Here is a 26,283-nt window from a genome sequence, read left to right as displayed (position 1 = left end):
GTCAGCATTTTGCAGAGCATAACAAGGCATCATATTCATTCATTACATCTAAATGGGAGACAGCAGATGCTGTTAGATGAAGATCAAACACAGATTTTGAAGGAAAGGTAGAGGGGGCTTGCTTGTGGCCCCTGTGGGCCATAGGCACTAACAAGAACTGAAATCTGACCTATACCTTTTGAAATGGTGTTAGAAAATCTTTCCTCCAATAAGCAAGAGGAGTGGATGACCCCACAAAAGGTTAAGAAGGCCCCTGAGGTGGGTAATAGCAGCGGTCTGGATCAACATCCTCAGGATCCTCAGGGTGGGCACTGCAGGCACCCCCTACATTGTTAGCTGAACATAAGCTAGTGCCTATGACCCACAATGGTCACAGAGAATTACCCTTGGGGTGTTCACAATACTCGACAGGGCAGTAGGGATTCACAACGCATCTGATCTTGGGCAGCAAGGTACACCTGATGGGATCCAGGTGTGGGTGGTGGAGAAGGCAAAGGAGGCTGAGCCAGGTTTGCAGGTGTGTCCCAAGATGGCTTGCGCATGCACAGTAAGTCTAACTAAGAAGGAAGCTGCACAGGGTCAGTGAGGCATCATGTTCGTAGTCCAGGATCCAACAAAAATGGCACCAAATATAAAACATAAGTGATTCTATCCTGCCTATGACTGAATGCGTTGCAGCTGACGCTCCACTGACAAACCCTTAGGGGACTGTAGCAGCACACTGTTCTCCTATTTAAAGGGCAACAGACAGGGTCTGGTATGGTCTCCCAGGGCACAGTAGTAGAAGCTGCAAACAGGATTCCCAGTAGCAGCACAGAAACTGAAGGATCTTGATAAACGAAAAAATTGTCTTGATAAGAAGTGAAATAGATTTTGCCTCTCTCAGAGCACAAAGCATTCTAAGAATAATAGAAAACAACTGATGCATGCTGGGAGGCAAAAGGGTTACACTAGTCCTTAGAACTTTGCTTGCAAGTGTCCAATTCTCCTGGAGGTGGCACTATAACCCATTGGTTCCAGAGTAAAATACTGTGTCTTGTAATGTATGATAAAAAAAAAAATTATATTAATATATATCCTGTTATGAGGAGTAACTTATACTGGAGGTGGCTGTGTGCAGTGGTTCATGGTATACACTGTAGGTATGTATATGGTATGGAATGTGGGGGAGTGCATGGGATGGGTGTACTGTATGTATAGGGAGATGACATAGATGTGTGTAGGGGTACAGGGGTATGGACTAGAAGTGGGGGGATTTGTCAAACGTGTGTTTGTAAGGGGCGGTGGCTAGGTGTGAGCGGGTTTATGTAATGAGTGAGGCCTGGGGAGGCTGGAATTGTTTTGTGTTTATGGGTAGGTATGCTGGAGGAGTGCTAGGAGTGAGGTAGAACATGTTGTGCATTTATGGGTATAGTTGCTGGATGTGGCATGAGATGAGTAAGGATGGTGAAAATAAAATGGAACAAAAACTGACGCTATATTTTTATTCTGCTTAGAAATGACTCGGTGACTCTGTCCTTTCATAACTGAGCATTGTAAACTGTCTTTAGACCCCTGACATCTCACCAAAGCCCCCCCCCCCCCCCAACAGGGTTGATAAAATAAAGAAAAAGAAAAAACATTGTAATAAATAAATGTTTAAAAGTACAATTTTAAAAATAATTTAAAAAAAAACTGACACCATCCACCCCCCCCCCTCAAAAAAAAGCATTGCATTTTTTTTTGGAATATAATAAATATGGCAACAAAATATAGAAATTATATAAAATAATAATAAAAAAAAAGAGATTTAAATAAAACAGATTTTTTTTTAAAATACTGTCTATCTTTTGATTACTTCCGCCATCTGTTACATGTTAACACCAATAATGTTATCACCAATAATGTGCTTGCCTTTAATTAGAGGTCAAAGTGTCTAAAATATTGTTATCTCCCTGAACATGAACTATGGTGACCGAAGCTATGAATATCAGTCCTTGCACTGCCCTGTGGTATTCAAGGGGTCAGCGGCAAAGCGTTGACATTCCAGCACAGGATGTACTCTCTCACTCAGGTCACTTAGGAGCCAGACACCACATCAAACACACAAATAGCTTGCTAAATGTAAAGCGGCACACTGCATCCATCAATCACTAAGACAAAACTTCACTTTCTATTTTTTTAATATAAGATTGAGCAGCAGAATAAAACAACAATTTGTAGATAATATTCATAAAAATATGCATCATTTCATATTTATCTGAAACCATTCTGAATCAAATATATTAACGTTACTCAGTAAGAGCTGACCAAAATCATGGTGACAGTGATAAATATTAGTTTACAGATTATAAATTAATGCCATTCATTGCAATTTTTCTGTATTTTTTCTTAAAACCTATTACAGCCATTACTAGACAGCAGAATAAGGGTGCACTGTATTATGTATGACAATTCACTTGTCCCCACAGGACCACTGGACATTGAGATGCTTTCAGACAAATTACTGATTTTTTTGTAAAGTACGGAGTGCCAGAAAACTGTAAGCTGGGCTAATAGTTAAAAGGTTCTGGATATGTAGGGGTCTCCTGTTTGGATAACATTTTGCAAAAAATTCTCCAAATGTTTTTGGCCATCTATTCAGGACTTGGCCATCTATTGGTTTCAAAGTAATTTAAAATAAGGAAATATCACTAGCAGTCAATGTTGGAATTACTGTTTTATAAATATACCCCTTAACATTTTTGGAGTGTTATTAATAGATTATATAAACTGAGTATACACGTACAGAAAGTCAGCCGGTTCGGCAGGTACCAGCAGACTTTTGATACATGTATACCACTGCCTGTTCAACAGAAGCCAGTCTAACGACCAGCTTCTGTCAAATGGTCATGCTGAAAAACTAGCATTTGATCAGCACTTGCAGCCAATGGCTGCAGAGCAGATCTGTGTATTGTGAAGAGGATGGGGGTGGGGGTTGGCTTAGTGGGGTAGTCCCCCTGTCATAATACAATACAGCAGTGGGAGAGATCCCTGCATCAATATAATTTGTGTTGATGCAGGGATCTGTTAGTTTTTTTTTTTTTTCGTTCAACACGCTGATTGAATAAAAAAAACTAAAAACGTGTATACCCAGCTTATGTCACATTTCCTGTTGTCGCAATACATCTTTATAAGGTCTTTATCGCTGTAATGGAATCTGTCTGATAACAGAACTTGCATGCGTAGATTAGTATCCTCTTTCTGCGACTGCAAGACAGATGATTAATCTGTAGGGGAAAGAGATGTTCGTGGCCTTCTACACTCTTCACTGTCTCCACCCCCCTCAAAGGGCCAGATTCACAAAAGAGATACGACGGCGTATCTCCTGATACGCCGTCGTATCTCTGTTTTAGGGGCTTCCTAACTATGCCACTGATTCATAGAATCAGTTACGCATAGTTTGCCCTAAGATCCGACAGGTGTAATTGTTTTACACTGTCGGATCTTAGGATGCAATACCGTGGCCGCCGCTGGGGGGAGTTTGCGTCGTAAACCAGCGTCGGGTATGCAAATTAGTACTTACGGCGATCCACGACGGTTTTTCGCGTTCGCTACGTCGCTGCTAGTCTAGTTTCCCGTCAGCAAAGTTAGTCGTCGTTTTAGCTGCCCTAACTTTACACAGCCCATGTTAAAGTATGGCCGTCGTTCCCGCGTCGAAATTCAAAAAAATTTTTTCTTGCGTAAGACGCCCAGGAATACGGAAGTACGATACGCACGTCGCCGTTCGAAAAAATTACGTCACTTAACGCAAAGCACGGCGGGTATTTCGAAACGGAGCATGCGCAGTAGGTCCGGCGCGGGAGCTCGCCTAATTTAAATGGCACACGCCCCTTTGAATTACACGGGCGTAGGTTTTCATTGCAAGTGCTTTGTGAATTAGGCACTTGCGATGAAAACTTGCGGCGGTGTAACGTATCTACGATACGTTACGCCGCCGCACTTCTACGTGAATCTGGCCCTAACATTTTATGTTTATTGTAAAAGTTTTATGTAAAAGTCCAAAATTACAGTGGTATTTCAGAAGAGAACCTTATATAATTCTGCTGTAGAATTGGCAAAAATCCAGCTATATAGTATAAAAGACCTGGACATGTTTTTTCTTTTAACAAAGCTGGATGTTAAAGATTAAATGTTCTAGCACAATGGTTGTGAAAGGTTTTCTTTAAAAGAAAAAATATGACTGGACATCAGGCACAATGCTACTACTATATCACTATTCAATGCAACTTTTTTCTCATCTAACGTACATTTCCTCCATAAGTAGCTAAAATTGCACCATCCAGTAAATGTTACATGTTCTGCACTGAAAACAGAAAATTTGAAATGAGAACCCAATACCGAGCCTCCACTATAGACACATGGTGAAATTATTTAAATGGTATTATTTTGTCCTTATGTGACATCCTGTGTTTTGGAGATGGACACAACTTCCTTACGCAGTTGACAACAAAGTAGATGTGAATATTTGCTGTAGGATCTGTGGAATCTGTTTGGTATCCATAGCAACAAAAGACCGGCCTGCTGGAAGAGTTCTCTGGAGTCTGTGAGTTACAGGGAAAAGGATGAGGATATTAGCATTGCAAATATCTTTATCATGGAAAGAAAGAGGAGGAAGGATTTTACTTGTGCATTGATACTGCTAAATAGATAGATGTTATTCATTTGTCCAGTGAAAGAAAACATCTTGAATAGACCAGGGAAGTAAGCACTAGAACAAGTTGGTGTGCCAGGAAGGAGGCACAATAACAAGGGCAAACTTTGGTACCCAAACTTCCAGTTGCTCTTTAAAGGGAATGTCTAGTTTTGAACTAAGAGCACTGGAGGACAAATGTAATACAATTCACTAAAACCTAACATAAAGCCATTTAACCAGTTGGTAACCGCCCTATAGCCAAAATACGGCTACAGAGCGGTTCCTGTACTCTAGGAGGGCGTCAATGTACGTCCTCCCAGAGACTGCGTTGTGCGCGCCCGAGCGGGCGCGCACACGCGATCGCCGGTGCTCGCCGGGTCTACGGGACCCGCAGCAACAGCACTCGCGGTAAGGAGCCAATGGAAGCGGCTCCTTACCACGTGATCGCGCCGTCCAATGACGGCGCGATCACTTGTAAACAAACCGGCGTCATGTAATGACGCCGGTTCCTCCCTCTCCTCTCTGTACCGTTCGGTACAGTGTGAGAGGAGAGGGAGGGGGGGGGGGATCGGGCGGCAGCAGCAGCAGCCGCCGCACTGTGGGCTGGATCTGTGACAATTGCAGTCACAGATCCAGCCATCCCTGCGCAATACTCTGCAAAATAAAAATAATGATGAGTGCAATACTCTGCAATACCCCACCCCATACTCTGCAATACCCCACCCCATACTCTGCAATACCCCACCCCATACTCTGCAATACCCACCCTGGGGGGGTGGGTATTGCAGAGTATGGGGTGGGGTATTGCAGAGTATGGGGTGGGGTATTGCAGAGTATGGGGTGGGGTATTGCAGAGTATGGGGTGGGGTATTGCAGAGTATTGCACTCATCATTTTTTTTTATTTTACTCTGCAATACCCACCCCCCCATACTCTGCAATACCCACCCACCCATACTCTGCAATACCCACCCCCCCATACTCTGCAATACCCACCCATACTCTGTAATACCCCCCCCCCATACTCTGCAATACCCCCCCCCATACTCTGCAATACCCCCCCCATACTCTGCAATACCCCCCCATACTCTGCAATACCCCCCCCCATACTCTGCAATACCCCCCCCCATACTCTGCAATACCCCCCCCCATACTCTGCAATACCCCCCCATACTCTGCAATACCCCCCCAATACTCCGCAATACCCTCAATACTCCAATACCTTGCAATACGTCGCCTATGGGGATTTTTAAGTAGCAACGTTTGGCGCAATTTCACGAGCGTGTGCAATTTTGAAGGGTGACATGTTGGGTATCTATTTACTCGGCGTAACTTCATCTTTCATATTATGCAAAAACATTGGGCTAACTTTACTGTTTTTTTTTTTTTTTAAGCACAAAACTGTTTTTTTTTTAAAAACACGCGTTCAAAAAATTGCTGCGAAAATACCGTGCAAGATAAAAAGTTGCAACAACCGCCATTGTATTCTCTAGGGTCTTTGAAAAAAAAGCATATATAATGTTTTGGGTTTCTATGTAATTTTTTTAGCAAATAAATGATGATTTTTACATGTAGGAGAGAAATGTCAGAATTGGCCTGGGTGCTCCAGAACGCCTGATGGTGCTCCCTGCATGTTGGGCCTCTCTATGTGGCCACGCTGTGTAAAAGTCGCACACATGTGGTATCGCTATACTCGGGAGGAATAGCAGAATGTGTCTTGGGGTGTAATTTGTAGTATGCATATGCTGTGTGTGAGAAATAACCTGCTAATATGACAGAAACTAGATTTTTTTTTTTTTTTTTTACAGAATTTTCAGTCTTTTTTCTTTTATAGCGCAAAAAATAAAAACCGCAGAGGTGATCAAATACCACCAAAAGAAAGCTCTATTTGTGGGAAAAAAAGGACAAAAATTTCAGATGGGTACAATGTTGTATGACTGAGTAATTGTCATTCAAATTGTGAGAGCACCGAAAGCTGAAAATTGGTCTGGTGATTAAGGGGGTTTTCGTGCCCAGTGGTCAAGTGGTTAACTAATGTATATCTTGTCATAGTACTTAAATTGGCTTCATAATTCAAAAGCAGGAATCCTGACTACAGATAACTCTGTTTAGCTTCACAAGCTTCCCAGGACCCCAAATTCAATAAGCTCCAGAATATGCAATAATTAACAATTTCGGGATTTCCCATTAAAACAACAATTGTACAAACAGGCACCTGAAGACTCTTGGATTTGACTTATTTCTGGAGCTAGTTTAGGTTATAGAACAAATGTAATGTAATGTAATGCTAAGAAAAAAAAAATGGGTTAAAGGATATTCCAAAACACAGAGTAGTATGCATGAAAACGACAAAAGGATACACCGGATTAGAAAACCACCAGAAGTAGGGGCAGAGGTTCCAAGAGACGTTATAGCTAGATTTCATAACTATCAAGACAAGGAATTGATAAATAGATATATGAAAGCTAACCAACCGCCCAAATATAGAGAGACTAGTTTACAGGTCTTTCCAGATCTATCAGGGGAAACGTTATCTCGGAGAAGAACTTTAAAACCACTACTGGACGTACTTAAATCACAAAATATCCAGTACACATGGGGTTTCCCGGCTTGTTTGACAGGCCGCAAAGATGGCCGCGCAGCAACACTAAGATTCCCAGAGGAGACCCCAAATTTCTGTAGAAGACTGGACATAGACCTAATCGAGATCCCAGGATGGTGGGAGAGATTAGAGCAAACAGATAGTCCAGAAGAAGCTCAGGCTTGGCAACCGGTCTGGAAAAGACCACCGGGAAGAAAGAAATGGTAGAGAGACCGAAAGAGGGGGAGGTATATAAGAGAAGTGGGAGGTTGGTAAAAGAGAGAAATGAACTAGAGGGAGGAAAGGGACAAAGAAATTGTAAAAAGAAAAAAAAAAAAAAAAAATGAGGGGATGAAAGAATATTGCACACGGTTAGTGATGAGAAAGGTGGGGGGACGGACATGAGGGGAGATTCGGGGGGGGATAGAGCTGGATGGGGTGAATACGGGTGGACAGATCACTCGATCTCTGTATCCTATCAGAGCTCAACCTCAAGGAGGATGAGCTGGGGGCCGGGAAAAGGAAAGGAGGGCCACAGCCAAGGGCCTCAGAGAGGCCAGTATTTCCTCCAAGGGATAGGGGAGAGGGAAGGGAGGGGGGGTAGGGGGGGTGGGAAGGAGATAGAGGGGGGTAGAGAAGATAGGGAGGGGGAGGGAATAGTAGAAAGGAAGGGGGGACTCCAGAAGGCCGCTAATATATTTAGAAGGATACTCATAAAAAAATGCCTATGATAAACATAATATCTTATAATGTCAGGGGCCTAAATGCACCCATAAAGCGCGCAAATGTAATGAAGGAGCTTAGCTTATTAAAGAGTGATGTGATTATGCTACAGGAGACTCATCTCACCGTAGAGACAAACCGCAAAAATATGACGCAATTTCACCCGTTATGGTATTTTGGGGACTCTCCAATAAGTCGAGCGAAAGGGGTCGCTATAGGCTTTGCCAAAGAGATCAAGTTTATAGTAGAGGATAAAAAGGTAGATCCAGAGGGTAGATATTTGTTCCTTAGAGGAAAATTGAATGGAACGGAAATCTCATTTGCAAATATATACTGCCCAAATAAGAACCCCATCCGCTATGTAATAAAAATGATAACAGATTTTATGGAGTTCAAACGGGGAATAGCTATAATAGGAGGGGACTTTAATTTCCATATGGATCCGGATACGGATAGTACGTCTCGTGCACAGGGGACTGGAATGGCCTGGAGAAACAAATTGAAAAAAAAACTCCATCAGTCTCAATTAGTAGATGTATGGAGGATACAACATAACAAACAGCGGGATTATACATTCCGCTCCCCTGTACACGAGACCTACTCAAGGATCGATTTTTTTTTAGTGGAGCATAGGTATTTAGAAAAAATAAATAACTCTAGCATAGGAATAGTAACCTTCTCTGACCACGCGCCAGTCTCACTGCAACTAAAAATAGGGGAGAGACAGGAAAATAATAGGAAGTGGAGGCTCAATGAAGAACTCCTGCATGATAAAGAAATAGAAATTAGATTAAAAACAGAACTGGAGGAGTTTTTCGAAATAAACTCAACAGGAGATGTCTCGGAAGCCATAGTCTGGGAGACTCACAAGGCGTTTATGCGCGGAGTATTAATCAAGATGGGGGCGGAAAAAAAAAGGAAGGATAAGGATATCAGAACAACACTCATAAAAGAAATTCATAAGCTAGAACAACAACATAAACATGAAAGAACTAAAGAAATTTTATTAAATTTAAATATCAAAAGAGAGGAGTTAAGAGAGCAAATAGAACAAGAAACAAGAAGTACGTTTAATCAAGTGAAGAAAGAGAGGTATCTCTGGGACAATAAACCAGGGAGACACTTAGCAAATTTATTAAAAAAAAAAAAAAGCCTAAACTATATAGAGAAAATACAAACAAGTCGAGGGGAAGTAGTTCACAAAACTAGTGAAATACTAGAGAGTTTTAAAGAATATTATGAAAAACTATATTCAATCAAGAATCAGGAGACAATGGAAGAACTAGGATTAAGGGAAAAAAATATATACACATTTTTAAAGGAAATAGAATGGGAGGTAATATCAGAGGAGAATTTTAATAAGCTCGAAGCCCCGATCTCAGAAAATGAAATTAGAGAAACAATCAAAAATGCCCCAAACGGTAAAAGTCCAGGACCGGATGGCCTAACTGTTCTTTATTATAAAAAGTTTATAGATATTTTGGCCCCGAAAATGTGCTCGTATATGAATGGCCTAGGCGAGAAGTGGAACATGGGTAAAGAAGCCATTGAAGCTACCATTACTTTAATTTTGAAAGAGGGGAAGGATAGTACACTTTGCTCGAATTATAGACCGATCTCTCTTTTGAACTGCGATACCAAGATTTTTTCTAAAATAATAGCAGAGCGGATGAAGGGAATGATGAAGGATCTGATCCACCCCGACCAGGTTGGTTTTGTACCAGGACGGGAGGGGAGAGATAATGGGATCAGAACACTGCTAGCCATTCAGAAAATCAGCGATAGTGGAGCTCCAGGTCTACTCTTATCAGTAGATGCGGAAAAAGCGTTTGATCGAGTAGACTGGAGCTTCATATATAAGACTTTAGAAAGAATTGGATTAGGCCAAAAGATGATGTCCTGGATTAAGGTATTATATAATAAACCCAGGGCAAGAGTAAAAATTAACGGGACCCTTTCAGGAGACTTTGAACTACACAACGGTACAAGACAGGGTTGCCCCCTTTCCCCATTATTATTTATCCTAGCATTAGAACCATTGTTAAGGAAAATAAGGAAGAATCCTGATATTAAGGGCATAGAAGTCGGACGGGAGGAACATAAACTTGCGGCATATGCGGATGATATCTTGTTCTACTTAACATCCCCGAGAACAACGTTACCAAATTTAATAAAACTATTGAAACAATATGGAGAGCTCTCCAACTACAAAATGAATCCATTCAAGTCCGAAACCTTATGTATTAACATAGTTAAGAAAGACCAAATAGCTTACCAAAAAGAGTTCCCTTTTGTGTGGGGGAAAAAAGAAATAAAATATTTAGGGGTAAAAATAGCAATCTCTAAAGAGAGGATATATAAAGTAAATTTTGTTTCTATGTTGGAAGATATCAAAACAGAACTTAGTAGACTCACTACAGGACAGATATCCTGGGGTGGGAGAATGAATATTTTTAAGATGGTGATCCTGCCCAAAATCATGTATAAGATACAGATGCTACCGATCGCTCTACCCCAGAAGTACTTTAAGACTTTACAAACGATCTTATTAAATTTTGTTTGGCAGGGTAAAAAAGCTCGTATTAGTTGGGCAACGCTGAAAAAAAATAAGACACAAGGGGGATGGGGAGCACCAGATATAAGAGGTTACTATGAAGCAGTAATTCTCACAAGAGTGATGGATTGGATTAGGGACACTAAACAAAAAAGGTGGGTAAGCATGGAATTTCAGATGAGCAATGCCCTTTTAGGGAGCATCATCTGGATCCCAGATAAATATAGGGAGTTAGGTAGACAATCACATAGCATCACTCGTCATGCTATAAAAATATGGGATAAAGTTCACAAGAGGGAAAAATGGGATTTTAATTCTCCACTAATGCCAATAAAAGATTCATATTATTTTACACCGGGGTTAGAAAAGATATCCGGTAATTGGATAAAAAAAAAGAATGCTCAGCTGAAGGACGTCATGACGAGAGACAAATTAAATACCTATGAAGAATTGAAGGAAAAAGGAGAGATAATAGAGATAAACGAATGGCGGTATGCCCAGTTAAAACATTTTTTTGAGGCTCTCCCACAGCCGCATAGATCAGCAGAAAACTTACGCCCACTCGAGAGAATTAGTCAAGGACAAACAGGGAAAGGAGTTATCTCCAAGATCTATAAGAATTTCATAGAAGTTGATTGTTTGGACACTCCACCATGTATTAAAAAGTGGGAGGAGGAATTGGGATATTCGTTAAATATTCAAGAATTAAAACAAATATGGAGAAGAGTGCACACCACATCAGTAAATAGTAAAACAACTGAGTTAAACTATAAATGCCTAATCCGATGGTACATCACACCAGACAAGGCCCACAAATATAAGAAAGAAGCCTCAGAGATGTGCTGGCGCGGATGTGGGCAGATCGGAAACATGGCCCATATATGGTGGCAGTGTCCAAAGATCAAAGTGTATTGGAGAAGAATTAGACAATTAATTACGGAAATTACGAATATAGAGATTCCAGATGACCCCTGGGGATGTTTGCATCAGAGGATAAGATTACCCACGAAACAATACCAGAAAAGTCTCTTACCCCACATGTTAACGGCAGCTAAAAATATGATAGCCAGTCATTGGCAAGAAAGGGAAAGTCCTCCCATTAAAGAATGGTGCAACAAAATGAATTATATTCAAAACTTAGAATTTTTAAGGCTAAGTGATTCAGATAGTTTAGAGGAATTTGAAAAGATATGGTCTAAGTGGATGGAGTTTAAAAATTCCATGACATTCGCGGAGCTTATGGGTGCATAGGCCATATTACCCGACAAAATATCTTCGGACTTAAAAAAAAAAAAAAAAAAGAAGTCAGAGAGGCAACTGGAGTCCCAGGGGATGGGGTGGGGGGGAGGTGGAAAACGGAGGGATAAGAGTGACAAGAATTAAAGGTAAAATGTTTAAAAACATGATAAAATACACACGATAGAAGTAAAAAAAAAAAAAAAAAAAAAAAAAAAAAAAAAAAAAATTCAAAACGACAAACTAAATATTTTCTTCCATTTTCGAACGTGTTCTACAGTAGATACAAAACAGCTGTAATCCATTTGGTTTGCTATGGGCAACACTAATACCTTCCTACACAAATACATTATGTGAGTATACTTGCTACCTTTTGTAAGGGTCTGTAGCAGGTGAGCTATATTGACATGCACCCATAAGTAAATAGAATGGAAAAAAGGAACCAACAGAGAAAAAGCTGATAGAAAACAACTTACCTTTCCGCTTGGTCTCCCAAAGACCCGATAAAAATAGCAAATGCATTAACTTGAGGATTAATAGTCAATGCCTGGGCAAACCTTGCTGGTGGTATACCATATCGTTCTAAATTGGCATCGCTCAAGACTATAACAAAATATTCATCTGCCTCCTCCTTGGCTATTTCCCGAATTGCATGTTCTGTAGCCTCCAAAGTGTAATCTCCACTCATACAAAACTGAGAGTGAGCATGCATAGTCTAAAAAACAAAAACAAAGCATACAACACCACCATTTTAACATTTTAGGTAGATTGAGCTGAATTACTACACACTTATGTTGCATTTCAAAAGAACATTAAAAAGAAGATCTCAAAAGAAGCTTCATGACTCATGGCCCAGGTAAATTGGACTGCTCGGTATAGTTCTCACAGTACGCATCAAGCCTGAAGAATTATGGCAATTGGTTGATGTAATATTTCCCAAAACAATTTGGTCACACATACCTACTGTATGCAACAAACTCTACTATAATATGCATCTTTCAAAAATTATTTACATTTTCATTGGTAAAATTATAGTTACACAGGTGTTCTTAGGTCTGTTTATTACTCACTGAACCCTAAGTGCACTGATGCTTCAACACAATTTACTGAGAGGTGAATTGTACTCAAACATAATGGGAATGTACCATGGGAACTGTAAAGGACCAGAGCACCAAGCGCCATAAATGGTTTCTTGTGCACTGGATGAAAAACATTTCTTCAAGTAGACATCTCGACACATTGGCTGACAAAAGCAGTGACTGGACTCCTAGTTAATTTACAGTACTAAAACAATATGACTTTTCACCTTTAGAATATCCAGTCGCTGTTTATTGTTCCTTGGAATCTTCTCACTTCTCATGAATTCAATGTTGTAACTATCCCCCGAATGTCCCGAAACATCATACTAGTATGGAAAAAATATGTGAATATTCAGCAGAGCACAGGTAAACACAAGTCAATTAAATAAAGTGTACAGATGTAATTCCACTGGAGTTCAGAGCCTGATGTACGCAAAAGGCATACCAGAAGCAGATTAAGTAACATATTCTGTAGAAATCTACACTTTTTTAAAACATTAACAACCTTAGTAGTTATGCAACACACATTTTCTGCATGTCATGCTATGTTATTGCAATACATTCTCTACCTATCTTATATAGTCTGTATACAGCTATATATTCGTGGATTTTGAAATATAAACATTTGATGACTATATGCTCTGTATTATTTCACTCTTATGGACTCCCGCCAGCTTGACTCTAAAGGAATTGCTGGGTAGAAAATAATTATAATTCCTTGTCCGTTTTTTACTGCACACATTAGATGTTCTGTAATATTCACACGATAGGCTGTCTAAAGATGGCCATACATGGATCGCAATTTGGACTTTTCAGCAGGGACTGGCCGAATTTTGATCCATGTATGGGCAGTTTGGTTGTACAGAAATCAACCTACCGGTCGATGTCTGTACAGCCAGAATCGCTGATCAGTGTATTCTGATGGCGGGGAAGTCACCTCGCTGTCAGAATACAATAGCTCAGCCAGAGGATTCCGCCATCCACCTCAAACTTGTAGATTGGAGGCCATCTATGACCTGTCTAATGCCGCATACACACGATCAGTTAAACCGATGAGAATGGTCTGATGGACCGTTTTCATCGGTCAAAACTGATCGTGTGTGGGCGACATCGGTTATTTAACCATCGATTAAAAAAAAGCCAACTTGTTTTAAATTTAATTGATGGATTCCGAACCGATAGAACAAAACCGATCGTTAGTAGGCACAACCATCGGTTAAAAATCCACGCATGCTCAGAATCAAGTCGACGCATGCTTGGAAGCATTGAACTTCGTTTTTTTCAGCACGTCGTGTGTTTTACGTCACCGCGTTCTGACACGATCGTTTTTTTAACCGATGGTGTGTAGGCGCGACGGACCATCAGTCAGCTTCATCGGTTAACCGATGAAAACGGTCCATCGGTCCGTGCTAATCGAATGACTGATCATGTGTACGCGGCATTAGGGTCACAAACATCTTAAGTAGATCATCTGTAGGTTCCTCTGATGCAAGAAAGTCTTTCAGTTTGGAAATTTTATGTAATACCAAACAGTTTTTCCATGTTAGTTTAATAGTAAGTGCTATTTATTTCTATGCATAAATAATTTTGGGTCACATCTGGTACATTGACAATAACAACTGAAACACTGCCCCAGACTTTATCAGTGTAAATAAACAATCACAGGCTTAAAAAGAACTTCATCCATTTTTTTTTTAATTAAAAGTCAGCAGCTACAATACTGTAGCTGCTGACATTTAAAAAGCTACGCCATCTTGGATTTGGGAGCTTGCTGTGACTTCCTTGGGAATCAAAGCCCACTCCCCATTGAGCATCCACAAGATTGTTTGGTGCAATGAGTATGATCCTTCAGTCTTCTGGGACATATGTTGTGTCTTAGAAGGAATGCGAGTGGGTGGGTAGGGGGTGGCAGGACGAGTGACATTATTCTATCCTATGCAAGAATTAAAGAGGTGGGAACAGGTACCTTTCACCCACTCCCGAAAAAAAAAAAGAAACTCAAATGTGTTAAGAGTGCAGGTGGGGGAAATGAATGGTACTTTCACTTTTTAGTGAACATCCATTTAGCTTGGTTAACAGCCTCAGGTAATCAGTCATATATACCAAAGCTGCTGCATAATGGGGAGGTAGGTAGAATCTGAATGCATATTTTCATTAACCGATTAAGGACCCTGAGTGTATTAATATGTCCTATTTCATGTTAACTCCTAAGCTGAATCTCTTATACCTTGTTATTCCTCCCCCAGTGAGGTCCTTCTGCCAGTATAATCAGCAACCAGTTGTCATTTTCACAGTCAAATACTGGTCTGTGTATATGATGACTGCAAACAGTATTAGCTGTTCCTATTTAACAATCAAATGTCTTAATTAGCCCTAATTCCTTTCTCCCATTCTCCTGTTAAAGGGGAGGTTCACCCTAAAAACGACTTTCCCTTATTACACTGGCCCCCCACATTACAATACGATTATGCCTATTATTATTTTTTTTATGCTGTACATACCTTCATACAGCTATTCACCCGTGGCTTCCGGGATGCGAGTCCCGCGGGAGTGGGCGTTCCTAACATGGTGGTGATTGACGTTTTGACAAAAAACTAGCTCCCCCCCATCGCGTAAGCCGCGTCACGATTGGCGAAAGGAGCCGAACGGCAATGCGCAGGCGCAGTATAGCGCCTACTCGCCATTCGGCTCCTTTCGCCAATCGTGACGCGGCTTACGCGACGGGGGGAGCTCGTTTTTTGTCAAAACGTCAATCACCACCATGTTAGGAACGCCCACTCCCGCGGGACTCGCATCCCGGAAGCCACGGGTGAATAGCTGTATGAAGGTATGTACAGCATAAAAAAAAAACGAATAGGCATAATCGTATTGTAATGTGGGGGGACAGTGTAATAAGGGAAAGTCGTTTTTAGGGTGAACCTCCCCTTTAAAGTAGATCTAAAGCCCAAACTTTTTTGTATTACAGCAGCATCATAGGCAATGACAATATTATTGCAGAATCAACAGGTCCGTAGTAATAATATAAACATTGCTTCGGGCCATTAGGGTTTCACACGTCAGAACGCTCAACTTGTTAAAAATAGATGTAACACACTAAATACTAGAACGTATAAATCAAGGCCATATATGGTTGGCTATTGTTATATTTTTGAGTTCTTTTTTATTGCTTTTTCATTTTATAAATCTAGGCTTCAGCAGAAAAAAATGTAAAACATAATTTTTTGTACCCAACCACATTTTTTTTGTCTATGTTCACTGGATGGCACAGCTCTGCTTTAGATCATTTACAACTGGGTATATTGCCACCTGAAGGAGTTGGACACTCGGTGCACTAAAAAACAATTACAGCCCAGGTGGTGGTCCTCGCTAGTGACCAAAACCTTCTCCACAGCCATGAACACTCACGTGACATACAGCGGGTAAAATAAGTATTGAACACATCACCATTTTTCTAGGTAAATACATTTCTAAATGTGCTATTGACATGGATTTTTCACTACATGTGGGTAACAACAAATGCAAGCCACACATACAAAGAAACTATAACAAATACATTCAGAAATTAAGCTATGTGTAATAAAATGCAGGGAAATACAGGGAAAAAGTATTGAACACATGAAGAAAGGGAGGTGTAAAAAGGCATGGAAAGCCAAGACAACAGCTGCAATCAATCAGTAATTAGAAAGCAATCCTGCCCCATGTCAATGCAAATTAATATCAGCTGGTTCAGTCTCAACTGATGGCCTATAAAAATATGTCATCTCACGATGGGTAAAAGCAAAGAGCGATTTCATAACCTTTGCAACCTTAATGTTGCAAAACATACTGATAGCATTGGTTACAAAAGGATTTCTAAACCTCTAAATGTTCCAGTAAGCACTGTTGGGGCCATAATCTGGAAACAGAAAGGACATAATTTCACCATAAACCGACCACAACCAGGTGCTCCTCGCAAGAATTCTGACAGAGAAGTGAAAATAATTATCAGAAGAGTTGTCCAAGAGCCAAGGACCACTTGTGGACAGCTTCAGAAAGACCTGGAATTAGCAGGTACAATTGTTTCAAAGTAAACAATTAGTAATGCACTCAAATGCTTTATCCAATATGGACAATTGTCGCTCAGAATGTGGTTATGGTCATTACATGGAGCTAAACACTGGGAGTTGGGGATTAAGGTAGCAAACAGATGGCATTATACCCCATTTAGAATAGCGGCATACTTCCCTGGGGCATCATCTAATTATTGGAGAAACTGTGGACAAGTAGGGTACTTACTACACATGTTTTGGCAATGCCCAAATATCAAAAGTTTATGGAACCAGGTTTTCCGACTAATCTCCTCACTGACGGGCATACTCACCACACCAGACCCTGCGCTAGCACTCCTCCATTTAAACATAGACAAATTCCACCATGACTTCAGACCGGTCATATCCCATATACTCTTGGAAACGCGCTCAATGATACTACGCAACTGGAAAGGCAACAAAGCCATAAACATATCTGATGTCACAAAGGCAGTTCATAGGAACTACACGTTTGAACGACTAATAGCTATCAACTCACTAACCTGCAAAAAGTTTGATGAATGTTGGTCTATATGGCCCAAACACCTATGACTTATTGAAAAGATGTACATCTGATGCTGTGTATATCAGTTTATTTACTGTTTCTGTATTTTACTTTTCTTGTAAAATTGAAAATATTCAATAAAAATTATTGATATAAAAAAAAAAGAATGTGGTTATGGTCAATGACATTAATTCTTACTGCTTGCTATTCTCCAAAGTTCTAGAATACAAAATTTCACTCCCCAGAATGATCTTTTAGGGAAATGTTATGGGTGCCTCACGGTATCTTCAGAAATATCACCGATTGTTAAAGTGTTTGTACATTCTAGTTTTTTTTTTCTATAAAAATAACAAACATGTTATATTTACCTCCTCTGTTGCAGTGGCTTTGAACAAAGCCGCCTGGATTCTCTTCTGTGCTACTAGCCCCTCCCTCCTGTTGACTGCCCCCACAGCATGCAGCTTGCTATGGGGGGACCTGAGATGAGTCACAGCTCTGTGTATTCATTTAGACACAGAGCCCCAGCCCCTCTCTCTCTCCTGATTGGCTAGCTGACTTTGATAGTCAGTAGTGGGAGCCAATGGCGCTGCTACTGTGTCTTAGCCAATCAAGAAACTGCATGAAGATAAAAACGTTGTGCTTTTATAACCCCTTCAAAGTTGTTGTGGTTGATATCATTGCATATGTCTGTGTTCACCCACCTTAAGGTGTCACTAAAGGATATCCTCCATACAAACAAAATCATCCATACACATCTACAATGTGTACTACTCAATGGCCCTGTAATCAATTTTCATACAATAATTTCCTACTGTGTTTTTCAGCCTCCTTGTAATGTCCTTCCCCGAGCTACCAAACCTCCCCCCCCCCCCCCCATTTGTTTGGAGCAAGAGGTGCACATTATTTGTGGTCATGCACACTACACATCATATAGTTCAAAATTCCTAGATCATCGCAGGAGCGAGTAAGTAAGAGTGTTTATATTTCTACATAAAGTGGGACCGTGTAGAACCAACATAGCCCCCCACTACTAGGAAGTCAGATCACAACATCTAAAAAAAAAAGGGTTTGGAAATTTGGAGAAGGCTGAGAGCAATAAAAGGTCATTTTTGGGTAAAAAATACATACCTGAAGGATAAGTTCACCTTAAATAATAATGTTACAAGTTAGGCCCATATTTAAGGTGTGACAAGTAACGATCCTCCCACTCAGTGACAGCCGGTGAGGGATCCACTCCCTGCACCTGCTGTCACAATTTAAAAACAGCGTGGTTGTGCAGGCTCCACCCACACAGCCACATCATTCATTCTTAGCAATGTGTGAATGAATAAATTACAACTACTGTCTGCCAATGTGACAGACATCTTTTTTTTCCAAAATGCGAAGGTGCTGGTGAGAGCCCTCGTAAGTCATTGATTCTTACTGTGTTTCAGTAACTTCAGGAAAACTGGAGAACATTTGGTCGGGAATCCCGGCCGTGTGTATGCACCCTAGCAGTTTTCCCCGACAGGAAAACTGCCCGGGAAAAATAGAGAACCTGCTTACCCGTTGCGCGGTAGCATACAAGGTTAGTGTGGGGTGTAGCAAGATGGTGGCGACGGCATCGAATGTGACGAGCGCCCACCCGTCAAAGTCAATGACGTCACCGCGTTCTTGCCATTCAAAAGAACGGCGGTTCTTTTGAGTGGCCGACTGTATGCACGGCTTTGCAAGGCAAGCTTGCCAGGAATCCTGTCAGGAAAACCAACGTTTTTTTCCTGATGGGATTACCGGCCGTGTGTACAGGGTACAGGGCTTAAGAAAAAGAAAAAGAAATGCACAATTTTTTGTCCTGAAAAAATATGTGCTTTATTATTTAAAAACATATTAAGAGTATATAGTTACACATTTATAAAAATGACCTTGTCTCTCCTGCCAAACCCTCTTCAGACAAAGGAGTTAAAGAAAATATCATGTATAACCATAGATTATAGGCTGTGTTTTTTCTTTTTTTGTATCCTAACGACAGACAAACTGAATCACATTCCTGTTTATGAATAATGCTCCTTGAAAACATCAGATTTTCCAAGATGAGTATGGTGGATAATCATGACTCTGTTATTTCTCTTTGTAATTACCTTGAACTTATGCTCATAATTTTCAAATGCTTCCATTAGCATGCACGTGGCTTCCATGGAGCGCTCCAGCCTTCCATCCACCCCATTAAATCGATACATGCTGCCAGACACATCTACTAGAAGACGAAGCCTTTTTGGCTTCTGCTGAGGACTTCCAACCTGTTAAAGGAGACAGAGCATATGAAAAAAAAAAAAAACTTAAAGTTTTTCATCTACTACTAAATACTACAGATTTATATGATCATAGCAGCCTTCTTCCATTGTACACTGTAGGTTTGTTTCAATATGATTGGGGATGTGAAAAAAACTTTTTTCACTGTGTGTAATCTATGGGTTGCTTTTATATAACGGAGAGTGAAAATTAAGTTGCAGGTTGTGGTACTGGGCCTGTGGTACTTCACAAAGTTCTCTATGTTGTATTCTGTGACTGGAGGAGAACCTGTTATGTGACTTTGTCAGATCACATTACTGGGCTCTCCTCTGGGCATTTTACTTTCTTCCTCTAATTTTTTTTTATATTGGGCTCTGCCAGCTTCAGACTATTGAAGCCAACAGGGAGCAATGCACACTTGTAAAGAACATGGCTTTACAAATTGTGCAGTTGTTTTTATTTAAAACAACAATATGGCTGTGGTAAGGTCATACCTTGCGATAAACTTCTGATAAAGTTCTGAGTGGGTCTCCTGCCACATGATTTTGTTCAATCTTCCTTTTATGTTCCAATGTGTTGATGTGAGAGAGGGAAGTGTTAGAAGTAGTGTCCACATTGGCCTACATTTTCACATTTTAAATTCAAGGCAGTGCCGACAAGCAGTATACCATTATTTAAAGGGGGCAAACTAGCAGGACAGCTATTTCCATAAAACAATTGCTAGATTAAGAACAAAGGTACAGATGATTGCTTGGAACAACAATGCCAGATTGCAATCAAAGTATACAATCATTAAATACCTGGTGCCCAATTTGCAGACCGCATGTGGCCCCCCAGCTTCCTGTGTGTGGCCTGCCATGTCCTTGGATAAATCCGCCACCAAGAGATGCAGCAGGGTCCTGGGCACTGAAATGCTATGCACCAGTGGGAGGGGGGGCTAAAAAAACATTACCACAAACCGCCAGCCAGTGGGTGGGGCTTAAAGGACAATGCCACTCACTACCAGTGGGGGATAAAACACTGCCACTGACCACTATGGTGTGGGGGGGGGGGGAGAGAAAGCCTAAAAAATCTCTGCCACTGACCACTACTGGGGGAAAGGGAGGCCTAAAAAAACACTTCCACTCACCAACAGTGGGGGGCATAAAAACACTGCCACTGACCACCAGCAGGGCCAAATTATTATATCTATTCCACACTCCATTGATTCCAGTGTCCTCTTTTACCAAACAAATCTCTCCAAAATCATATAATGTTTTTTATTTGGAACAAAGGGGCCTTGGTGTTCCCAATCTTGTGAAATATTATCAAGCTGCCAAAATCACACTGCTAGTAGTTTTTATATGTGGGTTGTGATGCCCCCTAGTACGTGGAACTGGAAACAATTAAACATTACTCCTATAAATAGAAAATCCCTCCCCTGGATCCCTCCTGATTCTTGTCTCCTCTACTTTAGCTCCCCACTAAAACACACCGTGAATATCTGGAATTCTACAAAATTTTTCAGCAAAATGCTTTTTCCACAACTTCCCTTACTCCCCATTACAGGAAATCCCCCCCCCCTTTTTTTTACTGGGACTCGAATCCCCAACTTCCTTTTCTTAGTGGACTTCACATACATTTACCATGGTGTGCTTTCTTAATGGAGAAGGGGTTTGTCTTATGCTGGGCGACCCTCCAAAGCAGATTTAAAGCTCTCCCTTCACAACAATTTTGGTATGGCCAACTTGGGTATTGGATTACATCATTCCTCCAAAACAAAGATCCCTTAACTACACTGACCAATTTTGAACACATCTGGTGCTACACCCCCTGGCACCCAAACAAATTGTGTTAGTTTATTCCCAACTCAACCGTCCACCCTTCCTGTTCACACATACTTATGTAACCAGACCAGGTAAGAGGACTTGAGGGCCCAAAAATCTGAAAAAGACTGACAAGATACGTGTTCTGCTATTGCAACTTGTAATGTTACAACTCTTGAATCAGCCTATAAGATACATACCAGGTACCTTTTAACCTCTTTATTTCCTTCCCCTTTTTTTTATAGATCCCCCCTCTGTTAAGTTCTAGATATCAGGAAAAATACTGAGAAAAACTGTAATTAGGGCTTGTTGCTAAGGATGGTATTTTATAACATTCATCTGACTCTATTGTATCTTGCTGAAGACTGATATTACAGTTTATCATCACCTTTGAATGCCCATTTTGAAGCTTCATTATGCATGTACCAGTGATTGCAAGTTCATTGTTTCATGTTCATCTTTGCAATATGCCTCTTGCACTCAAAATACAAATAAAAAAAAACGAAACAAAAAACACTTTATTGACCTGCATTAAGACAGTAGTGGGGGTGGTAGGGAAGGGTTGTGTCTATTAAGAAAACTCTCCCACAAACCATTAGTGGTGGACAGGGGCTTAAATAGCATGGCTATTGAGCACCAAGGTTGAGGAGTAATATCACTGCCACCAATGATGTGGGTTTTTATCGTGGTCACTGACACCAATGGCTTCAGCTTTTTCTTCAGTGTGCAGTACACTGCAGTATATTACAAAGATGCAGAAAAACCAAAGTTTTCAGGCATTACAGCTCATTCATTTTTGAATAGGCTGCCTAATTCGATGCAAGGTACCTCACTGCACCACGACTGTGCAGTTCCTGGGATGCATCAGGGGCTGCACTTGAGGCCCCCTATTATTTTTAAGTTGACCATTGCTGGTCTAAAAATTTGAAATGGTGATGTTTTAATAGATTGCAAATTAGTACAATACATGAACAAAGGAAAACAACATTATAGTTTCCTCATTTTCATTACTGATCTTCATCTATAGTTTGCCCAACATGCCTAGTAATATATTCCTGGAGCCTGGAAAGTCAGACATGCCTCCAAATTTTGGTCCCAAAAAATAACATTGGTGAAACATACATTGGCAGGCTACCTACTTCTGGCTCAAGCTCTCCGCGCCTTTTGTAAATAGCTTTCTCTCCCGTCAGTCCATCAATGATTTTGGTATCATCCAGCTCCCCAATTGCTTGGTGTTTTAGCCACTGTCTTTCCTTGCCCTTTGCCTTTAAAACAAATACAAAATCAAGAAATTATGTATAACTATGATAAAAGGTAAGATAAATAGAATATAAAAAATAAAACAGAAAAAGCATATCAAGTTATTTAGGAAAAACAATACAATAAAATAACATAATGATATAATGTTCTAGAAAACAGTAAGTTGCTACTAGTACTCAGAATAAAAGGAAATCTGTCAAATTTCTATTTTGGATTTTTAACAAAAATCGAAATCTGAAAGATAAAGATGTTTATCTTGGGTGTGAGGTTATACAAGTGGTCATACGCTGATCACATGCAAGGGAGTTGGCGTTCCTGCACAGGAAAATTTTAAACTCAACAGTTTTTTAAATGGCTACTGACTAGCAACATAAACTGTCTTCTTGCCTACACAATATAATGGTATAATGAATGATAAGGTTTAAAACAGATAAATACATAACAAATCTTTCTTAAAATAGACCTTGTACTAAAACAACTGTGAAATAAATTTTAATGCAAAGGGTTAGTCTATCAAAAAGTGATATATCATTAACTGATAAAACATCATGGGCAAGTCACCCACTGTGCTCTTATTCCTGTTAGGGACTGCATTGTTAAGATCTATCTGTTTGTGGACAGACCTTTTTAGGGTGTATTAACATCCGAAGGCCATGTGAACCCATGTTTTTGAGCGCCTTTTTTTGGTGCAAGTTTCTGCACTACATGCATAGGACAGCCTATTTATTTGACTGAGTTGCCCTATGTGCGTCAAAAAAGCTTATGCATATTTTTTGACATTGAGCCTTGCATGATTTAAACCGCGTGTTATTATACATGTCTGCTTGTTGTGTTTGGGGTGCCATTAACAATGAATAGCACTGTGAATGCAGCGCATGTTTTTGTGTACAATGGGTACGTGAGCATCAGAACTGGACCACGGAGCAATGGAAAAAGGTGGTCTGGTCTGATGAATTCAAGAATGGTTTGAGGAACACAAGTTTGAAGTGTTGACCTCCAAATTATCCATATCTCAATCCCATCAAGCATGTGTGGGATGTGCTTGAAAAAACTCCTCTGATCCATGGAGGCCTCACCTCGCAACTTACAGGACTTAAAGGATCTGCTACTGATGGCTTGGTGTCATATACCACAGCATACCTTCAGGGGTCTAGTGGTGTCTGTGCCTCGACGGGACAGGTCTGTTTTAGCATCTAAAAGGGACCTAACACAATATTAGGTTGGTAGTCAAAAAGTTTTGTCTGATTAGTGTATAGCATTTTGCATGGTGAAGTGTATTCTCAACAGACCAAGTGTAAGCAGATTAAGACTGCATTGAGAAAAATGTCTACCTGGTTTACTTTTTCACAAAAGTCATGTGAGTCAAGGTCCACAGAAATGTGTGCTGCAACCAAACTTGAGGAGCGGAGAGATTTCTGACTTCACATATCACATGACATGAGCCCCACTAATTCTGGGTGTGCCTGCAAAACCTAACACTGGTATAGTTTTTACAAATTGTGTTTAAAAAACAACTACATTAAAATATTTTTTCTATTCATTTTACACACCTGCATTTCAATAAAACTCTTTGAGCAAAAATTTCACCTTTTAAGCAACAGTGTACCAAATTAAAACAAAGCAATACTTATTTAGGTGGGTAAATTAGTCATAGAGTTGTTGTTAAAGGACAACTAGCAAGCAATTTCATTTTTATAACATCAGCATTGTAAAAACAATGAAACTCTGGTTAAAGATAGTATACGCGCCCCTTTACCTTCTCAAACCACCACTGCGCACAGGAAAAATAAATGCAAATATATATACTCAAAATATATATATGCCTAAAGCTGCTACTTGAAAGGTATAATATACATGCAAACATTTTCATGAAAAATTTGTAGCGCTGTGTTCATTTAAAAATATCTAAAACATGTAAATAATATAAACTAAATCACCACGTGAAAAAGTGTCAAAAAATTATTAAACATGAAAATAAAAAGAAAATGTAGAAAACATATACTGCAAATTATATATTATCTCTAAACAAGTGTTCATAAGTGGTCATCCAAAACCCACACCAAAAGTGTGGAAAGAATCAAAAAAATCAAGTCCATAAATTGTAGTGTTTTTCCAAGTGTTTAAAACTTAAACAAACATGCAATCTTCTCAAAACAACTTGATATAATTCCACCACGCCACTTGTGTTTCTGTGACTCCGCCCCCTTAAGGATTTGCACTCACCACAAGAATATGCCTTGCATTCTCATGCTCGGCATTAAAGTTTAGTAAAACCCTCCAAGGTCTCCTAGGAAATTCCAACAGTGTTCAGTAAACCAATGTTCTCCACATGTAAGAGCTTGCAATAGTGAAGTACTGTAAAACCATTTATTAAAACGACACACACAAAATCTCCAAATATTGCACTCACATCCTTCCAAGAAAAACAAGACACTTCAAACAAAATCCTTTTTCAGAAGCATAAGACTAGCAGCGGTGCATGCGATATATAGCGGTCAGGGCAAACCCAGAGCTGAACCTACTGATCTCACCCTTGTTTGCTTGTCTTCCAACCGTGTGTAGGCTCCATCTGACTTTTTCCGACAAGAAAAATTTGAGCGCTGGTTCTCAAATTTTCCGACAGGAAAAGTTCTTGTCGGAAATTACAATCGTCTGTATGCAATTCCGATGCACCAAAAACCATGCATGCGCTGAATCAATTCGACGCATGCTCGGAATCATTGAACATAATTTTTCTCGGCTCGTAGTAGTGTTGTACGTCACTGCGTTCTTGACGATCGGAATTTGGTGTGACCGTGTGTATGCAACACAAGTTTGAGCCAAAATTCTGTCGGAAATCCACGGTTTTCTTGTCTGAATTTCCGCTCGTTTGTGTATGCGGCATCAGAGCTCACAAAAAACGATCCTACTTTGGTTTTAACCAATACAGTATACGAAATGAAGGCAATCATTCTAAATTCCCTTTTCTAATTAGTTTAAGACATATAGTTAGGCCATTACGTATTTCCCCACATATATGGAAATGTTAGATAAAGAGTGATACAGTAACATGATCAAGTCCTGATTGCATTTTGCTTACAGTATTCAGTGTAAAGTATTCTGTAATACTGGGAAAATTCTCTATTCAGTAGAATGAAAAAACTTCCACAAAGATCAGTAAACAGTTTTGCTGTTTGACCAATTTCAGTATTGTCAGTCAATCTGGCTCAGATATCTGTGTAAAAATCGGAACCGATAATATTTATTTTAATGTTTCTCGCTGGTAAACTTTGTGCCCCTTATTTGAGTTTACATTTCACAATGCCTTGCTAAATTTCCGAAGAGCTTTACAAATGAATGAATACATGTACTTCCTATAGAAGGTACAGGCTCTTTGTTTGGTTTCTTGCTTATCAGCTGGTGTTCTAGCCTCCACAGAATGAGAGCTGCATTCATGGAGAGCTGGCTGGTTGCCTTTTCACAGACATGATACAATCTTGCTGCAGTTAGCATCTTCGTGCTGCTCGCTGGCTCTGAGTTGAACAAATTATTACTTGAAAAGCATGTCTTGGAA

General features: G+C 40.1%; 1 protein-coding gene across 1 annotated transcript in view; it reads right to left on the bottom strand.

Annotated features, from left to right (window-relative positions):
* Positions 1–3,908: 3,908 nt before the first annotated feature.
* The window catches only part of VWA8 (von Willebrand factor A domain containing 8), a 486,197-nt gene continuing 463,822 nt past the window's right edge, over positions 3,909–26,283 (bottom strand). The window contains exons 42-46 of the mRNA XM_040341313.1: positions 22,610–22,735; positions 19,515–19,673; positions 13,053–13,151; positions 12,223–12,461; positions 3,909–4,562 (exon numbers count right to left, since the gene is read on the bottom strand). Of these exons, the coding sequence (XP_040197247.1) occupies positions 4,454–4,562; positions 12,223–12,461; positions 13,053–13,151; positions 19,515–19,673; positions 22,610–22,735 (732 nt within the window). The 3' untranslated portion in view covers positions 3,909–4,453. The remainder of the gene's footprint in view (positions 4,563–12,222; positions 12,462–13,052; positions 13,152–19,514; positions 19,674–22,609; positions 22,736–26,283) is intronic.

Source organism: Rana temporaria, chromosome 2, assembly GCF_905171775.1.
Source record: "Rana temporaria chromosome 2, aRanTem1.1, whole genome shotgun sequence".
Classification (NCBI taxonomy): Eukaryota; Metazoa; Chordata; class Amphibia; order Anura; family Ranidae; genus Rana; species Rana temporaria.
The sequence above is the reverse complement of the archived record's forward strand: the minus strand, read 5'-3'. Positions and strand labels throughout refer to the sequence as shown.